General features: G+C 43.4%; 1 protein-coding gene across 1 annotated transcript in view; it reads right to left on the bottom strand.

Moving 5' to 3' along the window:
• The window catches only part of SEMA3A (semaphorin 3A), a 202286-nt gene that overhangs the window by 55273 nt on the left and 121933 nt on the right, over positions 1–25080 (bottom strand). Inside the window, exons 5-6 of the mRNA XM_035137741.2 lie at positions 17163–17256; positions 10753–10872 (exon numbers count right to left, since the gene is read on the bottom strand). Coding sequence (XP_034993632.1) covers positions 10753–10872; positions 17163–17256 — 214 coding nt within the window. The remainder of the gene's footprint in view (positions 1–10752; positions 10873–17162; positions 17257–25080) is intronic.

Genomic DNA, 25080 nt, shown 5'->3' with positions numbered 1-25080 from the left:
GACTTAACATTTTAACTGTGCGATAAGTTTTATTTGGCTTTTTATGATGCAGGAAGATCACTTTATCTCTCTCCTCCGCCACACAAATGAAACCAAAGGTGGGGTGAAAATGCATAGATGTGTTTGCTGAACCATTTTGGGGAGCCTGGTCATCTCTCTCTCGCTCGCTAAGGCCTGCCAGAGAGATGAAGCAGAGCCAGAGAACAGTCTCGAGTGATAAAATGGGGGGGGATGCAGGCGGGAGTCCATATTTTAATGCTCCTGGGTACAAAGATCCAGGCCATTTGTAAATGAGCACATACCTCAGAGAGAAAGCTTTTACACAGTCTGAACCTCATATGTGTATTTTTAATTGCAATTAAATAATAATAATAATACATGTAAGGTTTTTGTAACACTGAGAAGTTGTAAAAGAAGGAGGAGGACGAGGACGAGGACGAGGACGAGGAGAAGAAGGAGAAGGAGAAGGAGAAGGAGAAGGAGAAGAAGGAGAAGAAGGAGAAGGAGAAGAAGGAGAAGAAGAAGGAGAAGAAGAAGGAGAAGAAGAAGGAGAAGAAGAAGGAGAAGAAGAAGAAGAAGAAGAAGAAGAAGAAGAAGAAGAAGAAGAAGAAGAAGAAGAAGAAGAAGAAGAAGAAGAAGAAGAAGAAGAAGAACCCTCACACTCCCAATCTGAAGTGGTAGATAGTTACAGGTAGGTCTGCCATAGTTACAGCTGCCATAGTTACAGTGGTAGATACCGTAGTTACAGGTGTTGGTCTGCCATAGTTGAAACAAAATAAAAAAAAACCTTCCAGTAGCACCTTAGAGACCATTAGTAGCACCTTAGAGACCAATTCGTGTGCATGCACACTTCTTCAGATACATACAAGTGGTAGAGCTCAGAATGCTCTCATTCCAGCCAGATTGGTACACAAGAAGTTGTGGAATGGACTGCAAATGCTAGCTTTTAAAGGGTATAAAAAGTTGTTGCCAAGAGAAAAGTAACCACAGCTCCAGCACATCCCTTTGCAAATTCGGCATTTTAGGCAGTCTATGCTTGTTTTTGTTTTACATTGTTGTTTTGTTGTTTAGTCGTTTAGTCGTGTCCGACTCTTCGTGACCCCATGGACCAGAGCACGCCAGGCACTCCTGTCTTGCACTGCCTCTCGCAGTTTGGTCAAACTCATGTTGGTAGCTTCGAGAACACTGTCCAACCATCTCGTCCTCTGTCGTCCCCTTCTCCCAGTGCCCTCAATCTTTCCCAACATCAAGGTCTTTTCCAAGGATTCTTCTCTTCTCATGAGGTGGCCAAAGTATTGGAGCCTCAGCTTCACGATCTGTCCTTCCAGTGAGCACTCAGGGCTGATTTCCTTCAGAATGGATAGGTTTGATCTCTTTGCAGTCCATGGGACTCTCAAGAGTCTCATCCAGCACCATAATTCAAAAGCATCAATCCTTCGGCGATCAGCCTTCTTTATGGTCCAGCTCTCTTGTTTTACATAGGAAACCATGAAAAATTGTTTCCAGCATATGCAGTGCAAAGGGGTGATCCCCATATTACCGCCTCATTTTGTTGTATGCAGTCCTATTTTCCTAGAAAAAGAGGTGCTGGAACTCACCACAGACGCAGCCTCCTCTGTTGTCTTAGAATGGCAGTGGGACCCACCTGAGTTCCAGTGACTTCTGGCTGCAAAAAAAGCTCTGGTTGTGTGTGTAAGCTAGGTCTGTTTTTGAGGTAACCACATCAACATAAAAGCTATTTTCTGATTCTGAGTATAAACTGACATTCCAAAAATGCATTCAAAACTCCATATAGCACAACTATCTGAATGGATGCAGATTCAGGTCCACAAGGGTATGTTTTCATTTAGTTTCCATCAATGTGCTGTGATGTCAAAACCCTCATGCATTGGCCAAATTCAGTTTCAAAGCATTCATCGATGGAAGATTTACACACCCACAGATTCTTATGCTTTAAATGCAAGAGAGTTTTGAAGCAATCTCATACCAGCTATCAGTTTGATATCATCCATGACATTATTTGATTTTCAGAATGGCAAAGGTTGAGCTCACTGAACTATAAACAGTTTGAAACATGGAGAGCAATCCCACGACACATCTCGTCACAAGCTGTAATTTAAATCATGTTGTATGCTAAGCCGAAAAGGCAGCACAGCTCTCAAAGGACACAAGGAAATTTGCAGTCATATTTCCGCTGCAATCCTGTAACTGCAAATTTGTTGTCTTCCTTTAATGCAAAAGGCAGACGTCTGTAATTGAGAACAGCATTCAGTTCATGTTTATTCAGAAGCAAATCCCATTGATTTCTACGTGAGGGTGTGCACTTTGCGCTGTGCATTTGCATATGGAAATGCTCACCCCCAAAGCACTGTCTTGGTTGCATGTTGAGGTCACTGGACATCCTCCCTGGGACAGATCTGCACTGACTTCCACTAGCCCTCTATGGAAGTCAGTAGGTAAACACCCCGCGAGAGAGGACTGAGCTGTGTGTGTCAGGCCCTTCCACCTCTCGCCGAATGTTCCCCGAGGCTCTTTGCTCTGGTATGGCCCAATTCCCCTTGCAGGGGTACTGACGAGAGCCCTTCGAGCCCCAGGATTCCTTTAACGGAATACCTCTATATGCAGCACCAATTTTGAGGGGTAGGCCCAGCCTTTCCATACCCCTCCACCAACCAATTTTTAACCAATGCCTAACCGCCAACCTTACAAGTTATGACGATTTGCTACACAGTAGGCAAAAACCAAATGGCAACAGCCAATCAGCCAAATGGACAAAATTCCTACCAGGCCCCTGCTCCGAAGCAAGTGACGCCATGACAGGAATAACAATGTCAATCGCAATAAGCCCTTAAATAACCACAATAAGCCCTTAAAGAGGGCGGGCGGGCGGGAGATCCGTTGCACTTGGCAAAAGTGAAATTGGCAGTAACACGCAGGAGTTTATAAAGGCTATGGCTGTCAATCAAAACTTGCAACATTACTTTCTGCCCAGCAACACAAAATATGCCCAGTCACCAGGGCCTGCTCTAGGGGTAGACTGGGTGGCGCGGGGCGACAGGGCGACAGGGGGGCGCTGCACGGCGAAGCCGCATGGAAACCACACTGCGTGCTGCACCCGCCCACCAGCCGCGGTAAGAAACGGGGCGGGGTGGGGGCGCCGGAGCGATCCGTGCACCAGGGCACCCGACCCACTTAAGACAGCCCTGCCAGTCACTCAGTGGCCATCATGCCTAACCTACCCAGCAACCCCAGGGGTCGTCCTGTTTACCCTTCCACAATTTGTGCTCTCCATGAATGGCGAACCCGTTTTCCTATATGCAGACTATCAGGATCAGAGGATGTCTTCATACTGTATGTATATTTCTCATCCAACTTACTGGGCCTGCTGTCTTCTACCTGGCTCAGCCCAAAGGGTTTTGCTGAAGGATGGCACCTGCCAAGCCCTGAGCATTCAGACCTGATGATCAGCTCCTTGTCTAGTCTTCTGAAGCCCCTTGCAAAGTAAGACCTGACTACCCACTGACTGTTGAATCTTGTGGAACACCTTGGAAGGCGCTTTGCAGACTTTTACCCACATGGTCTGGTTTCAAACTGTGGGCAATTTTTTTTAAAAATTCACCTGTCATCACTGTGGTGTCAGGTGACTGACACGTGGGTGACCCCGCCCACCTGTCAAACTTGGCTGGAGATTGGGCTGGAGTCAGTTACAATCTGGCCAGTAGGCGGACCTGCCCATCTCTGCCCTATAGTGTTCTATTCAGCTTGTTATTCAGCACTTTGCAATGTACATGTGGATCAACTTAATATCTGTTTACAAAGCTCCCTTAATGGAATAAGTGGCAAGATTTAGAGGAATAATAGATTGCCCCAGGGTAGGAAATATTTTTAAGCTGAGCACACTCTGTCCTGAGAAGAACTATTCCATGATGGAGCACCCTTGCTTATAGGTGAGTGATTGATGAAGGATAGGATAAACCAGTGGTCATAGTCATAGGTACACACACACACACACACACACACACAATTTAATTCGTCTAGATTTCCTGGTACCTGGTGAAGAACTGAATTCAAAAATATATTCACTTTTTTATGCGAGTCATGGAAAATATTGGAGGTGGAGTGGGGTGAAGGTGCACACAATTTAAAATATATCATTCATGTGGGGAGGATCAATTTCCGTATCTTTCGTAAACAGAGCATATGAAGAATATCTTGAAGCGTTTACTTGAAGAAATCACCCACCATAAATTATGGAAGTGTGTTTAAAACATATTTATTCTGGTGTGGTATTTTTTTAATAACGTGCAGGTATGAATCATAAAACCCCATAGGTGCAAACTGCATGAAAGTTTTATTCTGAAAAACAATGCAAAGTTTGCACCCTGGAAATGTTATCTCCTGTTTCCTGTCTATTGTTGCCAGGTGGTTGACCTCCTTTTTGCCACATGAATCATCCTAATGTTGTTGCAGGAACTGAATTTATTGACAAATAAGCTTTGTCAGCTCATTGCTACTCACAAATAGCAGCTTTACATCACACTGGGCAAAATTCAACAGGAAGCTGACCTGTGTAATGAATGGGAAGGATTTCAAAGCACAGTAGGTCTTCACTGTGTAGGCTTTACAGTTAGATTTGGGTATTTCTAGTGTTTCTGAAAAGTATGGGCATGGCAGGTGCCGGTAATTTTCAAAAAGGAGGCAAGTTCCGGTGTTTCTGGTCTGCCATAGAAGAACTTGTCTTCTTTTTGTTTCCATTTTCTCAATACTTTTTCTCTCTTTAGGTCCACTCATAATTTTTCAGACTGAACATTTTAAAGGTTAACTAATGAGATGCCACTTAAATAACTTTACACAACCCCATACCAATTCCAGTAAAATAAATGCTCCATGTAATATTAAAGTATACCTACACATTCTAAAGGTAAAACCAACCCATTATAGGGGCAAGCTTCTTGGCTGCTATACTGCAGAATTAATTACCTGTCAAATTATTTTAGTATTTGTATTAAAACACAGATACAAATTTGAGCAATCGGGGACTACGCGGTTTTTAATTAAAATTACCTGATTGTGCCCATAGGCTTCAGACAGACTGTGGTTGCAATTTTACGCGCACTTGAAAGTTCTGCTATCAGACAGACTTGCTTCTGGGTGAGCAGGAAAGGGATTAGGCAATTAAACTAATTTCAAAATCCTAAAATTTGGATTGAATATGTGCGTTTCCTTTCTGTCTTTCTAGTACAGTATTTCCCTTTGGGACAATTTTTACTGCTCAATTAGAAGGCAATTCCCCACCCCATTGCAGAGCCTCACACTCATCTATGTCTCTCCGGCTCCAAGAGTCAATTAGCATTAACCAGCTTCATGCAGATGGACATATATAATCCATCTCTCCCCCCCCCCACTCCACCCCACCTTTATGGCTCATGCGCTCCAGCCACATCACACTTAACCTTTGCCATGGTTTCTCCAAAGAAGAATTTGTTTCACTCCATTCATGTCCTACCCTGTTTGGCAAACCACACTCCGGTGTCGCCCTGGGCCTTTGTATGGAACACACTAATCTGATTGTTCTTCCACTCTACAAACTCTGGGTCAACAATCAGGCTCTTGCCAGAAACTAATTAATTTGCAAACAGTCCCTGTTTTCACAGAGGGGGAGCTATTGAGAGCGATGTCAGCGCCCCAGTGACATGCATTGTGTTCTGTGCAATTCTCCCCACTCATTTCAACCACACACATGAACTCCAATTATGCAGTCAACAGTAAATCTCTGAATGCCCACCAGACTCTGGCCATGGTGGCCAGGAAAGAGGAAATTCATATTGACGAGGTCAATGCTAATTAAACTAATTGTCGCAGAAGAAGGGGGAGGGGAGGGAGTCAAGTCAGACATTCAAGATCCAGTGACGTCGTCACCCATGATGCTTCTTCTTCTCCAACTGAAATCAACATGGTTAAGATTCATGTCCATGTTTATGTCTGCAGACTACTTCCCTGTGTTCAGGAATAAACCACAACTGACTCAAATATACTGGAGAATATACTGTCCCATTGACAGCTTTGGCTCTTTTTGGACAGAGAACTGCCTGGCAGAGCTAGCCCAGAAAGTGGCACAGCAATCAAACACACAGGAGTCCATTGGGTGTAACTTCAGATGACTTAGTCAAGGTAGCAGACAGCTCTCAAAATATTGCCAGAAAGTGCTGTGTGACTGTTATAAGATGATCAAGGTCATGCTTCCCATCCCAAAGGCTGTGAAATTATGAGGGCATTTCCCCCCCCCTCTCTCTCACTGAATACTCCCTCAACTTCTATAGTACTCAGCAGCTTAAGGACAATGTCTCTGGAGAACTTGGCATGGTTATTTTCCCACTTAGTTTTTTCCCTAAAAGCCACAGAAAGTATGCTAGAAACATCAAGAAGCTTTACAAAACTGAATAAAAAGCAAGGACATAAGATGAAAAAATCCCATAACATTTTTTTTCTCTCTCTCTCTCTCTCTCTTTAAACTCAGCTCTGCGTAAAGGGAATACAATTATTTATTTCCTTGCAGAGAGAAGTGGAGGGAGTTGGACAAAAACATCTCTCTGTCTGCCCCTAATATTGAAATTTGCTGAACTTAAGATTTTTTTACAGTGCAAGCTGCCGGTCTGAAGATTAAGAATCTTTTTGTCAAAAAAGTAAAAACTGCAAAAAAAGAAAGTGTGTGTGTGTGTGTGTGTGTTAAGGATGAGGGAGGAATATGTTCAATTAGCATTTTGATGCAAACCTACCAGATATGTCTTTCCTGAAGGAAGATATGAAATGAGACACAGTTCTCCTTCAGAACTAGTCCGAATGGAGATGCAGTTCTTCAGCCAAAGAATGCATTCAGAAATGTGCACATTTATGAAAAGCACATACAAAAAAGTGTACATTAGTAAAAAAATAATGTGCAAAATGCATTTTATTATAGGAAAATTGCTTGCAAAACTTGTGTTAAAATTAGTACGAGTAGAAGTGTACATGAAAATGCATATGAATTTGTGTAGGCTGGTTTAAAAAAAACAAAAAACCTCATGCAGAGAAACCAAACTTGAGAGATTCTTCCCTCCCTAGTGTGCATATGAGTGGGATGAATTAAGAGACCTCTCTCAGTTCCCTAAGGTAGCCGGAAAAGACTTTAGGGGGGGTGTCCTCCGCCCCCACAGCCCCTTCAGCCTGCAAAAAAGAGGCCTAATAGACAGCTGATTTGCTAGAAAGTGCTGTACAATGAACTAGGTTTCCAGGGCAGACAAATCGACCTGGAAAGGGTCCCCTGAGTTTGAACACTATTACTCTAAAGGCACCATGTGCAAGGAGTATAACCCAATAGTCTGCCTTTGGTAAGTCACAGAGATACACACATTTGAATTCCATAAAGGCTTCTGGCTACTAAAGGCTTTGATTTCTAGAGGGGTTGCAAGCTCTGTGTAGGTAATCTTACCCCTCTCTGTCTTCTGGCCATTTCCATTTCCTGATCCTCTCAGATGCATCCTTAGTGCTAACTTGGGAAAATCAGTTCTCACATTCAGCGCTGAGAGACTGGCGAGCGCAATTCAAAAGGAGAGAGGGGAATGCCACAATTCCGGCAACCAGCCATGGGGACAGTGGACAATGACTGCGCTCTCTCACTGCATAAATCCTCCTGACTCAGCTGTCAGTGTGTGGTTCTATGGCACAAAAGCAGCATTTACTTGCATGACTGAGCTAGGGCAGGTTATCCTTGGGATCAATCAGCTGGCGAGAGTTAAGATATTATTCCGAAAGATTCTTTGGTTATAGGTCCACAGAAAGCCAAAAGAATAATAATAATAATCTCCCCTTTCACCCGTTGACATTCTCTGAAGTCCAGCTATCTTGACTAAAATTAGAGTGAAAGTAAAACTAAGGAAATAACTGTTTCCAAAGTATTTCTCACAAATGGCACACACCCCATTCTCATGATGCTAACATCGAGCAGAGCCATATGTTTGGCAGAGGTTCATAGTTGTAATTTATATTGCGTTAGCGCCTACAGGGCTCCCAATCAGTGAGTCATTACATCTGGTGCAGGGTGCCCATTGAATTAAAAGGCATTCCTTCCCCCTCCCCTTCCCTCACTGCCACTTCTGCCTTAGTTTACAGCACAAGTCCAAAGCCATTGTGGAATTTCCTTGTGACAGTGGGCAGCAATTGGTTCTCAAAGGCAGAGCTTTTGTGATTCCGACTTTTGCAGCTGGAGTGTTAAAGAACCCAAAGGTGTGGCGTGAGCACTTGCCTAAAGATGTGGCTTGAAGCAAATCAAACCCACATGGCTGGAATGACAAATGCCACCTCCAAAACGTATTGAAAGTTTTTAGAAAAAGGGATGCGGAGCTCATAGGTGTCGGCAGCATGGGAGGGAAGCACTTAGGGAGATACCGCCTGCCTCCTGAAAGAGAGTATGGGAGGAAAGCTGAGCTAAGCAGGCACCCAGACAGCACAAAGGAAAAGTGTGAATTGAGAAAAGATGGAAGCGGGAACCCAAGAAGACGCCAGCCTGGGGCTTTGTGTGGGCTGCGAATGGCTATCTATATAAGTAAAAATGTAAATGTCCGTTTGTACAAAATCAAAAATCTCAGAAAGTTCTTGACCGATTGCTTTGAAATTTTGACACAACATTGCATTCAAATACGGGAGTGTTTGCATATAATTAGATTATATAGATGTCACACCTGTGACAGGTAAAAACATGCTTTTGTGGGAAAACAGCACCATCTGTTGGACATCAAAGCAACACACCCCATAGTAATTTTTTTACTCCCAGGATGCCTTGGGGTGCATGGTGGCGTCCTTCCGGCATGAGCGCGCAGAGGGTACTGGGAGCGGGTGCCCACCGGCTCCTTCTGGGAGAGCGGGGCCGGCTCCTGTCCCTTTGCCACCGCTGCCTCACCTCTCCCCGCTGCCCCTGACATGTCCACCTTCGATAAGGAACTGCACCTGGCCCACCTGCCCCCTTGCCCGCCGGGATCTGCCGGGGGAAGCGGCCAGGCCCTCCCCAAAATGTGCATATGGTATGCGAGGGGGAGAGAGGGGGATCGGGGTGGAGGGTGACATCCCGTGCGGGGAAGATGATGTCACCCGGTGGGGGCAACAGAGAGAGGGCTGTCGTTACGTCATGTACCTGTCCTGGGAAGCAGGCGCCCTGACTGAGCCACAGCAACGTGTGGCTGAGTACAACTACTTGAAAATAAAAAAGACCTTTCCTCTCTGATAGCATGGTCCGGATCGGTGCAAGGAGGAGCAGGAAGAAGAGCAGGAGCAGTTTGCACAGTGGGACGGAGCTGCAGGAACAGCCTCCCAGCAAGGGAATCACTGTGGAAGGCGAGGGACAAGGCAGTGACAAAATCTGAACTCTGTGGACTCCACTGGTGTGCCTGCGCAGTCCCAACTCCATGCTGTCTTTTGCCTCTTCACCTCCCTCTCCCAATAGTGATGCCCCTGCAAAGGGGCTCTTATGGCAGCTCTGCCCCAAGAGGTGAGCCACAGCCATGGAAGAGGCTCTCAAAGGCCAGGCATTCAAGACCACACTAGGGTCACCAGGATACTGGAATATAGTGGGGAACATCAGGCCTTTCCCCTGCCCAATGCTACCCTCCAGTCCCTATCTGGGACTCACCGAATACCACACCCCTCACTGGCTAGCTCTGTGCCCCCTCCCAAATTTATACCACCAGCCATATCAGGTTCAACTCATTGTCTGCCGCATTAGGGAGATCACATAAGTTCCAACTATCACAGCCAAGTGAGTCATTTCAGCCTACACTCAGCCTCAATCTGCTGGTGACTGCACTGCACTCAGCTAATCTTGCTAAATGAGCTATTTTAAGGCTGGAAATGGATGCATCCTTAAATGTTAGCAGATCCCATTGGACCGGCTCAGGGGGAAAAAAATGATCTAGTTTTTTGTTTGTTTGGTGTGTCTATGTAAACAATCAGAATAATTTCTGAGATTATCCAAGGAGAGCTTTAGAGCTGAAACAGATTATACTGAAACAGGAAAGGTCTTTTCAAAATCCGAGAGTGTGGACTTTATACCAACTGCTTGCTCAATAATAAAGTTCTCACTGGTAGTCCTTTTCTATGTCTGTGATGAAACTTCCTTGGGAAATTTGCTTGTCTAACAGAAGCAGAGCTCCTAAGGCCTTCCAGCACGGTTTAAAGGCAGGATAGTCAACTGGTGGCCTATGAACCAGAACTAACCCCTAAAAAGATTTTTCTCTGATTCCTGGGGACTCACAAATTTTAATCAAGATATAGTAAAAGAAAAGTTACCCATGGCTTTGTTAATGAAGAACAGGAAAATGTACATCTAAATATTGGCATGTGATCATATGCCTGAGCCCATGTGCTTCACAGCTGGGAGGACCTTAGTGCCAAATGTGCCAATTTTATTATGCAGTCTGACTCCACAGTGCATGGGGATGTCGGGGCAGGGAATCGGTTTGCAGAACTGGCTCTCAGTTCACAGAATAGAGCAGCTCTCAATAATACAGAAGCTGCCCCTCTCCATCTTAAGGCAAAATCCACACTCTACAAATAACAATGGGATTAAAATCAAAGCACACATAAAATCAAGCCCAATTCGTTTCATTCATTTGTGGCGATACCATTGTGGTGCTGAGCGACTGTGAATGAGTGTTGCACATTGAAGTTAACTAGCCATCGTTTAAAACTATGGAAAGTGGATAAACGATATTCCTGACTTACCGTTAAGCCACCGGGAGTCGTGCTGCTCTGTCCTGATTGGGTGATGGTGCCCCAGCGTCCGGAAAATGGCAAAATCTCTGCCCATGAAATCTGCTGCCGTTCCAGAATAAAGCTCACCATCTGTAACATTGCATGAAATTGCACAGAATATCAGCCACTCAGTGAACCTATCGGAATTTATTACAAAGGAGCAAACAGAATGCCAGTGTACGACACGCATGGCTGTTGAAAGCTATTTGCACGGGCAGAGCACTGCTCTAGCAAAACACAGAAGATCAGCCTGATAACTCCCCAGTACCAAGACTGAGGAAATGAAGCAGATTTTTGGAATGTAGTTGGCTAGCCACAGATGCGCAAGGAGCTGTATTGGTGCCACACACACACACACACACACCGGCCCCTTGCACCCTTTGCAAGGAGATGTCTCCAAAGCCAGAAGAGACCATGAGCCAGAAACTCAAAAAGTTGGCTTTTCATCACCTCTTCCAATCAGCCAGTGACTTCCGTGGCCAACGGGGTTGGGTCTGCTCTGTTCTTCCTTCGTCAGTCTGCCTGCCCATCTGCCTGCCTTCCTGCCTCCTTCATTCCCTCCACTCGCTGCTTTTACTCCTAGCCACTCTGAGCCAGAGTGGAGATTTTTGTGCCCCGCTGAGCCTGCTCCTTTGGTGGGGCCATTCTGACCATCCCCTAGTTATGCCTCTGGTTGCCAGCAGTCACTTGGCTTGGGGGCTCAAGGGTTGTGGTTACAGATTTCTGCCCAGATGCTTCTGAGTGCCTGCAGCCCCCTTCAGCTGCCCTGGAGGCACAGCAAGTGGGCCTTGGCAACTGGCCTGCCAGGGTTTCGGGCCAACCCTGTTGGCCCACAGCTGAACCTGTTTCTTTAGTATACAGGGGACTGCAGTTGACACTGGAATGACCGTGCTTGCTTTGATTCTGCTTTAGGAAGGCTCATGGAGCGCTGAATAAGGACCTTTGCCTTTCAAAGCAAAAATCATGGAATGAACTGACTGGTTATTAAAGTTCAGGTATTCCATTTGTCACGGCCCCAGCAAATGCCCTCGACAGAATTTAATATGACTTTGTTGGAAACAAGCTTATTAGTTCCAAGGCATGCTCATATTTTCCATGCCAATTTTAAAATACATTTCCATGGTGGGGCAGCCATGTCTGATCATGCCTGCTGGGAAAGTTGAGCCGCCTTCCCTTGAAAGGCTGAAAGCAGGGCTGCGCATCATAAGAGTCGGGATGGAAGAAAACATGATAGTGGAAATAGGTGGGATGAGAGGAAGATTAAAAGAAACAAGGTCTCTTCTACCCAGCTAGGAGGTATAATCAAAATCGAGTGAAAGAGAACAGCACATTAATTACCTATTTATCATCTTTCTGTCTCATCTGCCACTTGCTATTTTTAAAAGGAGAGACAATCACTTAATTATAGCTCTTATTATGTACTGTGCTTGAGAAAATGCCTTTGATGCCTCTGTTAGCCTTTACTTAACTTTACCCCCATTTGCTTGTCAGCTCTCCCCAGAGACTTGGGAGGAATCAATATAAATCAAAGGAAAGACAAGAAGGCTGCTTTCATTTCATCGTTGTCAAAGAGGGGAAGAGGTCACCCAGAGCAAGAGATTTCAGAAGCCAGAGTATGTGTGTGTATATATATATTCATTCATTCGTGTGTGTGTGTGTGTGTGTGTGTGTGTGTGTGTGTGTGTGTGTGGGCGTGTGTTTAAAACCAGACGTTTGCAGTATTTCCCCCCCCCCATACATTATGGGGCTTCTGTGTAAAAGGATTGTGCTCTGTGCACAGAGAGACATTGAGGTCCCCATCCTTCCCACAGGATTTAGTGGAGGGGGCACACTGCAGACCCCTCCACAAAAGCCCAATGCTTCATTTCCCCCATAGCAATGACAGGCAACAATTTGTTTCTTGGTGCCCTCTGGGATACTGGCCCAAGTTTCATGGATCTTGGATTTTGTTTCTTGGCCATGTTAGCCATGAAGGAGCATCTCCACCTCCATCATTCTGCCCGGACACTGTGGTCCAGCACTGAGGGCCTTCTGGTGGTTCCCTCATTGCGAGAAGCCAAGTTGCAGGGAACTAGGCAGAGGGCCTTCTCGGTGGTGGCACCTGCCCTGTGGAACGCCCTCCCAACAGATGTCAAAGAGGAAAACAATTACCAGACTTTAAGAAGACATCTGAAGGCAGCCCTGTTCAGGGAGGCTTTTAATGTTTAATAGATTACTGTGTTTTATTTTTCTGTTGGAAGCTGCCCAGAGTGGCTGGGGAAACCCAGCCAGATGGGCGGGGTATAAATTAAAAATTATTATTATTATTATTATTATTATAGAGAGTGACAGAAAGCTGCGGGATGCACAATATGAGTGGAAAGGGAGAAAGAGAGATGGTTCTTTCAAGCACCTTTGCTGCTGGGATTCAGGTCTCTCCTGGCTGAAAGGTCATGTAATGCTCTGCTTGTCTCACTCTGCATATATCATGGATAATGCTTAGGAGCCAAAAACTTTTCTTTCTTTCTTTTTTACTTGCCCTAACAATGTGCATTGATATGTATGGTCCTTGCCAGAAAAGAACTTAGTAAAGGTATCCATACATTCAGGGAAGACATCCTACGGTAGAAGAAGCCAATGTGTTGCGCTGCCTGAATGTCACATTGTTACGGGTGCGAAACTTAATCCTTTCAAGGTGCCCACTGAAAAACATTGATCTTAATCCACTAGAGGGCTTGCATGGGAATATCCCAAGTTTGGGTGCTCTGTGTATGGTGGCTACTGCTGGTTGAAGCTCTCCTCGGCTTGATTAAAAAAACCGAATCGACCATTGTGAGCAATATTGGAGAATATTAGAAGCAAAGATTGGGTTTTGCCTAGAGTTTGGGACTAACACGTAATGTTGGCTGCCCCTTATGCTGGTTTATAAACAGACATTGTTTGACAGTCCCTTCTATTTTTTTTAAGTTATGGGCACCATCAGGGCTCAGACAGAGCTAAGCAAAAAAAAAAAACCCAAATGGTAACCGAAGGGAACAGAAGGAACTTCAGAGGAGAACTGGAACCACAGCAGAAAGGGAGTCACACAATATCTGTGTCTCATTAACCAAGCACAGAGAGCTTTCTCCATATCAAAGTACCTGGAAGCTCTCTTCCGTGTTCTGTTTTTTTTCAAGACTGTTTTCTTTGCTCTTACCAACTTACGGTGTGACCAAAGGCGTCAAGTGTTTTTATAGTCTGTTTGATGCTAGTCTAGTCTTACTCACTGAAGTTAGTGGTCATAACTAGCTTAGGTTCGTTAATTTAAAGGAGCCTAATCTGAGTAGGACTTGGCTGAATACAGCCCAAACATTTCAATATACATCTTAACGGTAGGAGATTCTAATCTGAATGGGCACAATCCCACAGGAAAGTTATTCTGCACATCCATCATTGAGATGAATGGGCATTGAACAAGAGATTCGGAGCTCCTGCTCCACAATTCCGTGGAGCTTGCTAAAGTGAAGCCTAGGGAGTGTCCTTAAAGAAGAACAGATTGTGTAACCTTAGCTATGTTCATTAATAAATAATCTCCATTACTAAAGTACCATAGAAAAATATGCAATTCCCTCTCCCCCTTACTCTTGCTTGGTCTTTAAAATGTTCTCGTATTCTTCCTGGACCAGGTAAACTTGATGTGGAAACCTCCTCATGTACACACATAGGGAGGATGCACTAATGAATTGTAGCTAAATGATGCCTCAGAGCTGCGCACATCTCTGCCACAGCTAGCATTTTGCTCAACACACCAGAGTAACGGTTATCATAAATGAACAGCTCTTAAAAGTAATGAAAACCATTTGGAAGGAGATTGAGCAAGAAACATTTAGGGCAGAGGAATTAATAGCTATGAAACATTTAAAATATTGAATTAGGAGTGATTAAAAAACAGTAGTGTGCCCATTTGTGCATTTTAAAAATGTTTTGAGCTTACAAAATTCAATTCCTGACTTGACGTGGCTGGGGGGGGGGGAGTTCCTGTTTAGCTGAGATTCCAGTTCACATATTTGTACCTGGCATTGAGTATGCAGGACAGATTAGGGATTCTACTGTTGAATAGTTTTCCTACCTGAGCTGATAAGATACTACTGTTTGATGCATGTTTTTCTTAAACCAACTTCACACGGATTGAAGTCTTTAAGCCGTTCTAAATTTGCAGTGGCGACTGATGCCCATTGAGACTGTTGGGGTGGGAATCAGGGAGCAAAAACAAAAGATGGGAGCCAGAATCATAAAAGGTTCAGCTGAATGATTCCAGTTTTGTCCCCATCCTCCTCATTCCTGCAAGTATAAGGCCGACAGTCACAATGACCCCCCTGGATAGATTTGATGTAAGAAGGTAAGCAAGTGAGGGTTGGCTGATGATAGAGAGATCTTGGTGGTGCACAAATGGACCAGCCTCCCCTGCTCATTCATCTCTAGCCAAGGTGCATGCTGCGCTGATGTGCATATCTATGGGTGCGGGTGGCACTGTGGTCTAAACCACTGAGCTTCTTTGGCTTGCTGATTGAAAGGTTGCTCTTTCCTAGCTCCTGCCAACCTAGCAGTTTGAAAGCACACCAGTGCAAGTAGATAAATAGGCACCACTGTGGCAGGAAGGTAAACGGCATTTCAGTGCGCTCTGGTTTACATCACAGTGTTCCATTGCGCCAGAAGTGGTTTAGTCACGCTCGCCACAGGACCCGGAAAGCTGAAAGTGAGATGAGTGTTGCACCTTATAGTCACCTTCGACTGGACATAACTGTCCATGGACCATTTATCTTTACCTTTTTCTATGGGTGAAAGACTCCCTGGAAAAGACCCTGATGTTGGGAAAGATTGAGGGCACTAGGAGAAGGGGACGACAGAGGACGAGATGGTTGGACAGTGTTCTCAAAGCTACGAACATGAGTTTGACCAAACTGTGGGAGGCAGTGGAAGACAGGAGTGCCTGGCGTGCTCTGGTCCATGGGGTCACGAAGAGTCGGACACGACTAAACGACTGAACAACAAATAGGTGAAAGAGCTCTGAAACACACTGACGTGGGGGGGGGGATTCACTGTGCTCTAAGGCAGTAATGTGGATGCCCCCTCAGGTAGAATAGACAAGATGAGGCTCGATGGATGAATAGTCTGACCTAGTATAATAAGGCAGCTTTCTGACCTCCAGAATAATGTTAAAAGCCATCACCTCTGCTCCTCATATTGATCTCTGTCTTCCTTAACACCTTGCCCCCAATTCCATATGCCTTCCACACAAAGAAAGGATTTGTGAAAAAAGAAAAAAGAGAATACGAGAGGAATACCCCAAAACCCCAAAATCGTTGTAATAGTGTAAGTCCACATGAAAAAGGAATGTGAGAAGACAGCACTCCATTGACTTCATTTGGCTACATGCCATGAGGTTTGCGTAAGACGCCCTTGCCATCATACTCTTTCTTGCCTGAATATTAATGCAAATAGGGAAGTCAGCCTTTCTGGAGAAGCAGCACCACAAATTAAAGTTGCCCCAGGCACTAATTTATATCCCCGTCTTTTCAGACATACTTTCTCTCCCTTCTGTTTTGAGTAAATATGGGGTGCAAGTTGCAGCAAGGCAGTGACCTCAGGGGAGGAATCACCTGAACTTTCAGATGCAGGAAAAAGCATCAAGGGTTGGTTAAAAGTTTAGAATTACTCTTCTTAAGTGCAGAAGAAGTGAAACTCATATTGAAATGCTTTCCGTCCCCTGAAGAACATCTAGAAGATAGGGAGCAATGTTCTTTCTTTAAAAAGCGTATCTTTGTTGCTCAGGTAACATCAAGCCACTAATCACTTTCTGAATTTCCTGTGCCTTCATGATAATGAAATACCAACTGCCTCCACACATGTTCAAATTCTAATTTTGTTGAATGTCCACAATTTTCTAGCAAGGAAACCTGTGAGGTTTTTCTACAGCCTATTCAGGCACCATGCCTCCCAGAATTATTCCTGGGTAAGGGGGTAGAGGGTGGCACAGCGAAGCACACAACAAAGAGAGTCTGAAGGGGTGCGTCTGCCCTAAACACAAAGACCATGTGCATGATTTAAGAACCAGAATTTTGCACTGTTGCCATTGTCCATAAGTTCACATTCATAATGTAATGATTGCACTATTGTAAAGATTGGAATTTCCCAAGTGGCATGTCTATCATCAGAAATTATGGATTGCTATTGTTGTGTAGGATTAAGCGTGTCTTCACTTGTGATGCAGCCAAATAAAACCACATTCCATTTCTCCCTGGGAAGATGTTGAAAGAAGGAAGCAGAGCCTCTGATAACCATCGGGAACAGGAAGAAGCAGGTAACTATAGATAAAGCCTATTTTATGAAAATAAACAAACAAACAAATAACTAAATCCTACCTATCAAAAGAGAAGCCGTCAGCAGTTTGGGGTCATAGGGGCTCTTTCCTCTGCCGTTTTCAAAATGTGAATCTTCCAGCTTAAAAATATTGTCCTGCAGAGGAAGAAGGAAGAAATAATTAATCTAGCCAAACATGGAGACAACTGGGTATGAATTATTAGTCCATCAGTTCAAGCACACTCAGTAAAATTTGTTTGTTACCATAGTATGGATTTTTATGCTTTTATATTGTATTATATTGCCCTGTGATTCCCGTATAAAGTGTGGTTCAGAAATTTAATCAATAATAAAAGAAAGAATAAACCCCAAGCTTTTTGTTACTTCATCTACACTTTATTAGAGTTGGTTTGTTTTTCTACTTCTGCATGCAGAACTTTTGAGAACTGAACTGGAAAGCCAGAGAATGTTATTTTCCTCCCAGTACCCTTAGCAGAAGTTGGCCCGTTACTTGTTAGTGCAGAATTATTCTTTTCTACAGAGGTCATCCCACATTCACAACCTCATATGCATAACTGCATTAATCCATCCCCATGAATTATGGGATGCAAAGTGAAGAGATAACGGAAGTGAAACAGTTGAGGGAAATGTAGGGCAATTGCCACAAAAGAGCAGTTGTCTCGAGTGTGTAGCTGTGGGAAAACACACCAAAACACAAGGTTAATTTGCACAGTCTGTGGGTGATTTGGGATTGTTTAGGTCGACGTTTAAATGCCAAGGATTCATGTTTTTATTTAATTCAGTTTACCCATGTCATTAGTAGAACAGTAGGACTTACTTATTCAGACACCCCAGAAGGGCAAGCTAAGTTTTTTTTTGGGGGGGGAGGCTCATAAGAGGAAAGGGTGTCTGGATTAAAGAATGAACTCAACAAATTTTATTAATGAAAGCTCTAATGAGAAACATAAACTACAGTACAGGAATTAAAAGGAGGGAAATCCACATTAAATAAATTTGGACAAGCGAAGCATTTCTGATGCTTGACTCAGTCTATTGCAATATGTTTCATTTTTGTTCTGGTAGTTTTAAAAAAAATATTACAATATGTACTATTTTCCAAACTGGCTTAAATGGCTGAAGGCTGATTTATATATTTAGCATAATCATATGGTACAGCCTTCTGGGGCTATTATTCTCCAGAATGTAGGTAATAGATTGCATTTTTAATACTTCTTGGCATAAAAAACAGGGAGAGGACTAAGAGAAAACTTTTTTGCTATATGCTAGTCAACGTGTGTGTGTGTGTGTGTGTGTGTGTGTGTGTGTGTGTGTGTGTGTGTGTGTGTGTTGAAAAATGTGGTCCCTTCTCATAATCTGAGGTGGTACAGGCCTGAAAAGACTAAATGTGTAGTTAGTTCTGACTTCTCAGGAAAGGTTCGGCTGAGTCTTTGGCTTCTAGGCAGCTACGTATCTGTGTGCATGGTAGTAAAACACTAAAGAGGAAGTCCTGCCTCCTCAACATGATTCTCGGCTCTGATTTGCAGCAACTCCGCCAATGGTTAGGCAAGAATCTTTCCCATCCAGATTTCCTTTTCATAACCATGGACTGAATTTGGGGACCTTCCACATCCAAAGCATGTGATGTCTTAACCTATGGCCCAAGATATTTCCTTTCTGCTTTGGCAAATAAATAGTTGCACCACACACAAAACACACACTCCATGTTGTGAATAAACTGCAGAATCTCACTTCCATTTTTTTCACCCTTAGATTGATCGTATTCATTTTCAGTTGTTCTTCCCTTTATGAGTCTAATCCCAAACTGTTTCCCACCCCTTGAATTTAGGTGCTGGTGCTGGGATTGAGAAGGAGAGAACAAAGGAAGTGAAACTGCCTTCCCTCACCTGCCTTTTTGGGTGGCGACGACAAAAGTTGTGGTTGGGACAGTAGTCACCAGTAGCACTTCTCCTGTCTGCATTTGGATGGCTGCTGCCATTTTGTTTTGCCTAGAGTGCCCTTAGAACGGTGTTACATGACACCATTCTAGACCCAACAAAATCTTGGCTATCAACAGAAAGCAGTCTGGAGGAAAGCTATTGACACCCTGTTCACAACATTCACTCCATCTCCTGATATAACTGAAATTCATTCTCTCTCTGGCCCCCAGACATCCTCTCCAGCATTAGGCATGCCCACCACCCCTTTTGCCCCTTCATAATTTTGCAGTATGATATCAGTCACCATTTGAGCCAGTGTGGTGTAGTGGTTAAGAGCGGTGGACTTGTAATCTGGTGAACCGGGTTCACTTCCCCACTCCTCCACATGCAGCTGCTGGGTGACCTTGGGCTAGTCACACTTCTCTGAAGTTTCTCAGCCTCATTCACCTGCAATGCAGGAATCTCAGAGGCATCCAGCCTCCAAGGAAGGAGAGTCCACCACCTCTGGAGGAAGTCCATTCCACTGTCAAACAGCTCTTACTGTCAAGAACGTTCTTCCTGATGTTGAGCTGGAATCTCCTTCCTTGTAACTTGAATCCATTGGTATGGGTCCTACCCTCCAGAACAGGAGAGGGAATGTGGGGAATGAGGGGTTGACTCTCAGCTCAGACTGTCCACCTGGGTTGGTGGGGGAAGCCGAGAGGTGCACCCTCAGTTTAGCTTTCAAGGCGAGCAGGCAAATATTATCATTATTTCATTATTATTATTATTATTATTATTATTATTATCACAGGGCAGTTTACAACATAAAAACACCAAACCAAACCAATAACCCCCCCTCCCACAAATGTGTTTAAAAAGCCATAATTGTTTGATCAGTCAAAGGCCTGCTTGTAGAGAAACATGAGACTAAAGTGTCATTTGGAACCAACGTGATGTCACACATTTGAAGGAAAACAGCAGGATGGCACCCTCATGACTCTCACTTTAAGCATTAAAGAAGCACACACTTTTAATGGGCTTGCCAAATTTCTTAGCATGAATAATCTAAGTTGCTGAGATCTTATGTATATGTTGCTGAGATCATTTCAGAGAAAAAGGATCCTCCAAACACCAAAGGATCTCATGCTTCTTCCATCTGAGTGACCAACGTAATCCAGCAGAAACAATCCCAAAACTGCATGAATGTCACGTTATCCTTGACTGATTAGTAAGGACTTCAAAAATGCCATATTCCCGGTATTCCAGACATAAGATACCATCAAGGATATTGAACAATTCTCAGAGGACATTGAGAATTGGAATCTCTTTGTGTAGCAACATTCAGGGTTGTCATGTATAATATATCACTTGTACTGCTGTCTGGCTTACATATGGTGACCTCTGGAAAAAATAAATGCTATGCTTTTGCAATGAGTGTTCCTTCTAGGCAAATTATTAAGTGGACAGCATATGCAAGCAATAAGATCCACTATCCTAAAATCAATCCAACTGAGCGCTTTCCTTATTAGCATTGTACCTTAACTTATTCTCTTCCCCCTCCCCAGTTTTCATGATACATTTGGATGAGGAATTGTGGACTGTAATTGCTTTAACAGATAAGTTGCTACTTTGTTAAATAACCTATTGGTGTATATACAAAACTGCAACATCCCATTATTATTATTTTAGCTTTCAAGATCACTCCATTCCACCTTGTTTTTTTGGATTTCCTGTGTACAGTGAGCCTATGGAGAGAGGTCATGCATCACAGGAAATAACAGCAGCACCAGCACCAGCTTTTTATTCATTATTGAACTCTAGTGATGCAAGGGCTATAGCTCTGTCTTCAGCCTTGGTTTTGTCCCATTGAAAATAAATGCATTTCCCAGGATGCAATTTCATTCAAAGTTCTGATAAGGACACTTGTCAACACACCCAAGAAGATGTGAGACAAGAAAGATGGGTAACAAGTTACAGTTATTAAAATATAACTGCTATAGAATCTGCCAATCAGAATAATTCAACCAAATTCACCAAAACCAATGAGGTTCGGGTGGTGAGGTGGGTTGATGGCAGCATTTCAGCTCCCAAATTGCCCCATGGGCTTGCCCACATTACCCCTGAGCATACCTGCCAAGTTGCTGTCAGAGAAATAAGGGACCGGGTCGGAAATAGCAGACCGGAAGTAGCGCTGCCGCCATTTTGGAACTGGGCGGAGCATGCTCAGAAGTGACTTTTGATGCTGCTTTGCCCAGTTCCAAAATAACCGCCATGCCAGAATAAACCGGGGGGGGGGGGGAATCCGTTTTTTCCACTAGGAACAGCTGGAAAAACGGGGATTTCCCGGGGAAAACGGGAGAGTTGGCAGCTATGCCCCTGAGGGGCTGTCCATTTCTCTTCTTCTTGCAGGGAAAGAGAGTGTGGCAAATGTGTCCCCCTCCCCAATACGGGAATTAACGGAATTCTCAAGAGGAAGGGATTTAGCAAATTTAATCCGAAGTTCAACCAAACAAAGTCAAAGTTGTTAGACTCAGAATTGCTTTGAAGGAGCACAAGACCAAAATGTCCTAAATGTGAACAAAAAGAAACTTAGGAACACTGATGGAGGAGGAGTTCCTTGGGACTGCTTTCTGCAATTGACTGACTCCATCTGATACTCAACTTGCCTGTGGATCAGAATTCAACTACTTATTGGGTTCTGAACTTCTCTAGATTTTACAATGCTATTTTGGTGCAGACTAAGTGCAAATAAAAATACATATTTTATGTAAAAAAAAAGTATACAAAATGTATTTCATGGAAAAACACATTGGAAAAACACTGAAAAGCATGTCTTTTATGTGGAAAGTTTTATTGCAAGACTGCAGTTCAGGCCTATGGTGTTTGTGTTGTGAAATCTCATCAGGGCCTATTCTGCCTCTCATGCTATTTAATACTGGCATCGGTGGATTTGGAGAATGATGCCATCAGGATATGGATAGTGCTACGTCCTCTCTCCCCATCCATCTAAATCAGGGAGGGGTATTGAGGGGCCATAATAGTGCAATCTTTCCTGGGTGGGGTGGCACTCCCTCTGAAGGAGCTTGGCGGTGTCTCATTGATTCCAAGCTTGCGCTCAAAGCCCCGGTGGCTTCAATGTCAAAGAGTTGTTAGCTACAGAAACTTCCCCTTTCCTAGACCTCTCCTTTCATAGTCACTAGACCACGTTCTAATAATGTCCTGAAATCATAGTCAAGTCACATGTGGACTGGTCAATTAAATAATCAATTAAATCTGCACATTTTATTTTGATTCATTTATAGAAGTGTTTATATACCACCCACTCACATAAAATGCCATTGTGGTGAACAACATAAAATACGGCAAAAGAATATAAACACAAGAGTGACTGGCCCCTCTAAGAAAGGGAATTATAAACAACTGAATAGGTCTCTTGGCATGAAAAAGTCTTACAGAGGGATGTCTCTGTATTCCACAACTTGGGCCTGGCTGGAAAAACAATTATTTAGACCTTGATATTTGGGAGGCACTCCTTCCTGGGAGAGGAGGAGACATCTTTCTTTTAAGATGATGTAAAATACATTAAAACTATTAGTATTATTATTTTTTATACCAAAGTTGACTCCCTAATTAATTATAGCACATCAAATTTGTTTAGTGAATTAGTTTTAGAAGATTAATCACGTAAATGCTACAATCCTAATATTTACAATGCCTGAAACAGAGATCCACATGTATTTTATGATCTTCCCCATTAATAAATAAGGAATGTTGATAAATCCCTGGACAACAGCTACTGTACGTTCATATGTTAGTGACTGGGATAACCATTGCACCATGTGCAAAGAACATGCTTCAAACAGCCTTACAACCTTTGATCTTCACACCTATTCTTGGTTAATTGCCAGAGGCGATAATAGGCAACAATCCACAATGTTTTATTATTATATGATAATATATACTAGTTTCGCACATTCAAGCAAGGCAACATTATCTTGTGAATAATGTAAGATAAGAACCACTGTGATCAAAAGTGCTGGAAATGTCAGTCCAATTAACTTAATAGCCACAAGATGTTAAAACATCATAAATTTAGGCTTGGTTGATTTCTAAACCTTCAGAGCACATTTGCAAATCCAGGGGCTGGAGGTTTGCATTTTTATATGGACAAAGAGATTTTATCAGCTGCAAAAAGAGACCTCAAGTCAGAGGAAAGTGTTCATGTGGCATATGAGTCATAATGCCTTCCTGCCTATCACAAAAACATTTATCAAATTTGACCATTGTATCAAACGTCCTTGCTGCCGCTCTGGCTGTAATAGGAACAATTAATTTTGGACATGGCAAAATAAATTTACAGCTAGTGGGCAATGGCAAGAGGCTAATTAAAACAGGAGATTCCCCCTACCGGCCGATCTTTCCAGGAGGTCTCTCATAAATAGAAATTCATTATGAAATAGATTAACAATATTACAATCACTGACCATGGGAGAAAGTTCATGAAGCTGTGCATAAGATAAGTGCATAAGATACAACATCAACATCTACAGTTTTCCTATGACCATCATTAGTCCCGTTCATGTCTACTGGCCTTTGTCTTGTCAGTGGAAGGTTAACATCACGGGGCTCTTACAAAATCAAGTCGTAATAACTACACATTCCGTGTGAAGCAATGCCTTTCAGGCACAAGTCTTCATGAGACTATGAAGCAATACTCTGGAGTTACCTAGGAACATGTTCACACATGAACATTCATCACAAATATTGAGGCTGTGCACTGGCACCCTGATCCAGCCCAGGGCCTCAATCCATGGCCCCCCAGTTTGGGTGACCCACCCTGGGCAATCAGGGACCGCCTGCCCTGTATCCAAAGCAATCTGGAGGCAGGACTAAGGGCTTCTAAAACCCTATTTTAAGCATGAGGTTGGAGGTGGGAAAAGGAGGAGAACCTATGTATTCTTCTTCCTCCTCGCAAGTTCAATCCTGCAAGGGGCTGTCCCTTTATGAGCAGCTTCACTGTGTGCCATAGCTGCCAAGTTTTCCCTTTTCTCGCGAGGAAGCCTATTCAGCATAAGGGAATTTCCCTTAGAAAAAGGGATAACTTGGCAGCTATGCTGGGTGCTCAGAGGCCACTCAGGGAGAAGCAAGCAGCACACACAGGCTCAGATCTTGTGCATTACTGTAGCTTTATTTTCCGTATTTCCCCCCCCACACACACACACTCCGCTAACACCAAATTGTGAAATTTGCATTTACGAGACACGCTGCCAGCCCACCCTACACCTAAATAGTATCCACTTTGGGAATGCAAAGGGTATGGATGTGAGATTTGGGTTTTTTCCCTTGCACTAATATAAAACAGCTTTCTCCTTTTGCTTTTTTTTAAAATAAATAAATAAATAAATAAATAAATAAATAAATAAAGGGCAATAAAACCCCACGTACTAATACATGGTATTGTTGAAAAATGAAATTACCTTTGAAAAGATTAATTCCATTGTGTGCCTGGAGATGTAGGTTCTAGTAGACATAATTATAACGTCTTTCCCTGACAAGTTACAATTACTCTGCAGAGTTTTAAGGAAGCCTATAAGTTCCCCCCCCTTCCCTTTTACATACATCAAGAGTACATACACATATTCTCCCCTGAGCAACACAAATGCTTCTTATTCAAAAACAGATGTATTCTGGCACAGGCGGTTTGCTGTGTATTGAAAAAAATATTCATGTTAAAGACAGTTTCCTGATTCAGAAGCCACCCAATTTTTCTTCATGCATTATGAGTGGACCATTAGAACTGGTGATGGTTCAAACCAGTGCTTTTTTTCCTGGGGGGGGGATGCAGGGGTACACATACCCTTAAACATTTTGTGACTCTAAGTTTGGCCACATTGAGGGGCAGTATTTCAATTTGAGCAGGAAAATGAGAGTGCCCCTAAACATTTTTTTAAAAGAAAAAAGCACTGTTTGAAACAGACTTGCACACATGTATCAGAATTGATAAAACCATTCTCTCAATTCCACTCTATTCTGCAATCCTGGGGGCTCTGCTCCTGTTGTC

The sequence above is a fragment of the Zootoca vivipara genome, chromosome 5 (genome assembly GCF_963506605.1).
Source record: "Zootoca vivipara chromosome 5, rZooViv1.1, whole genome shotgun sequence".
Classification (NCBI taxonomy): domain Eukaryota; kingdom Metazoa; phylum Chordata; class Lepidosauria; order Squamata; family Lacertidae; genus Zootoca; species Zootoca vivipara.
This window is presented reverse-complemented; position numbering and strand designations above follow the sequence as displayed.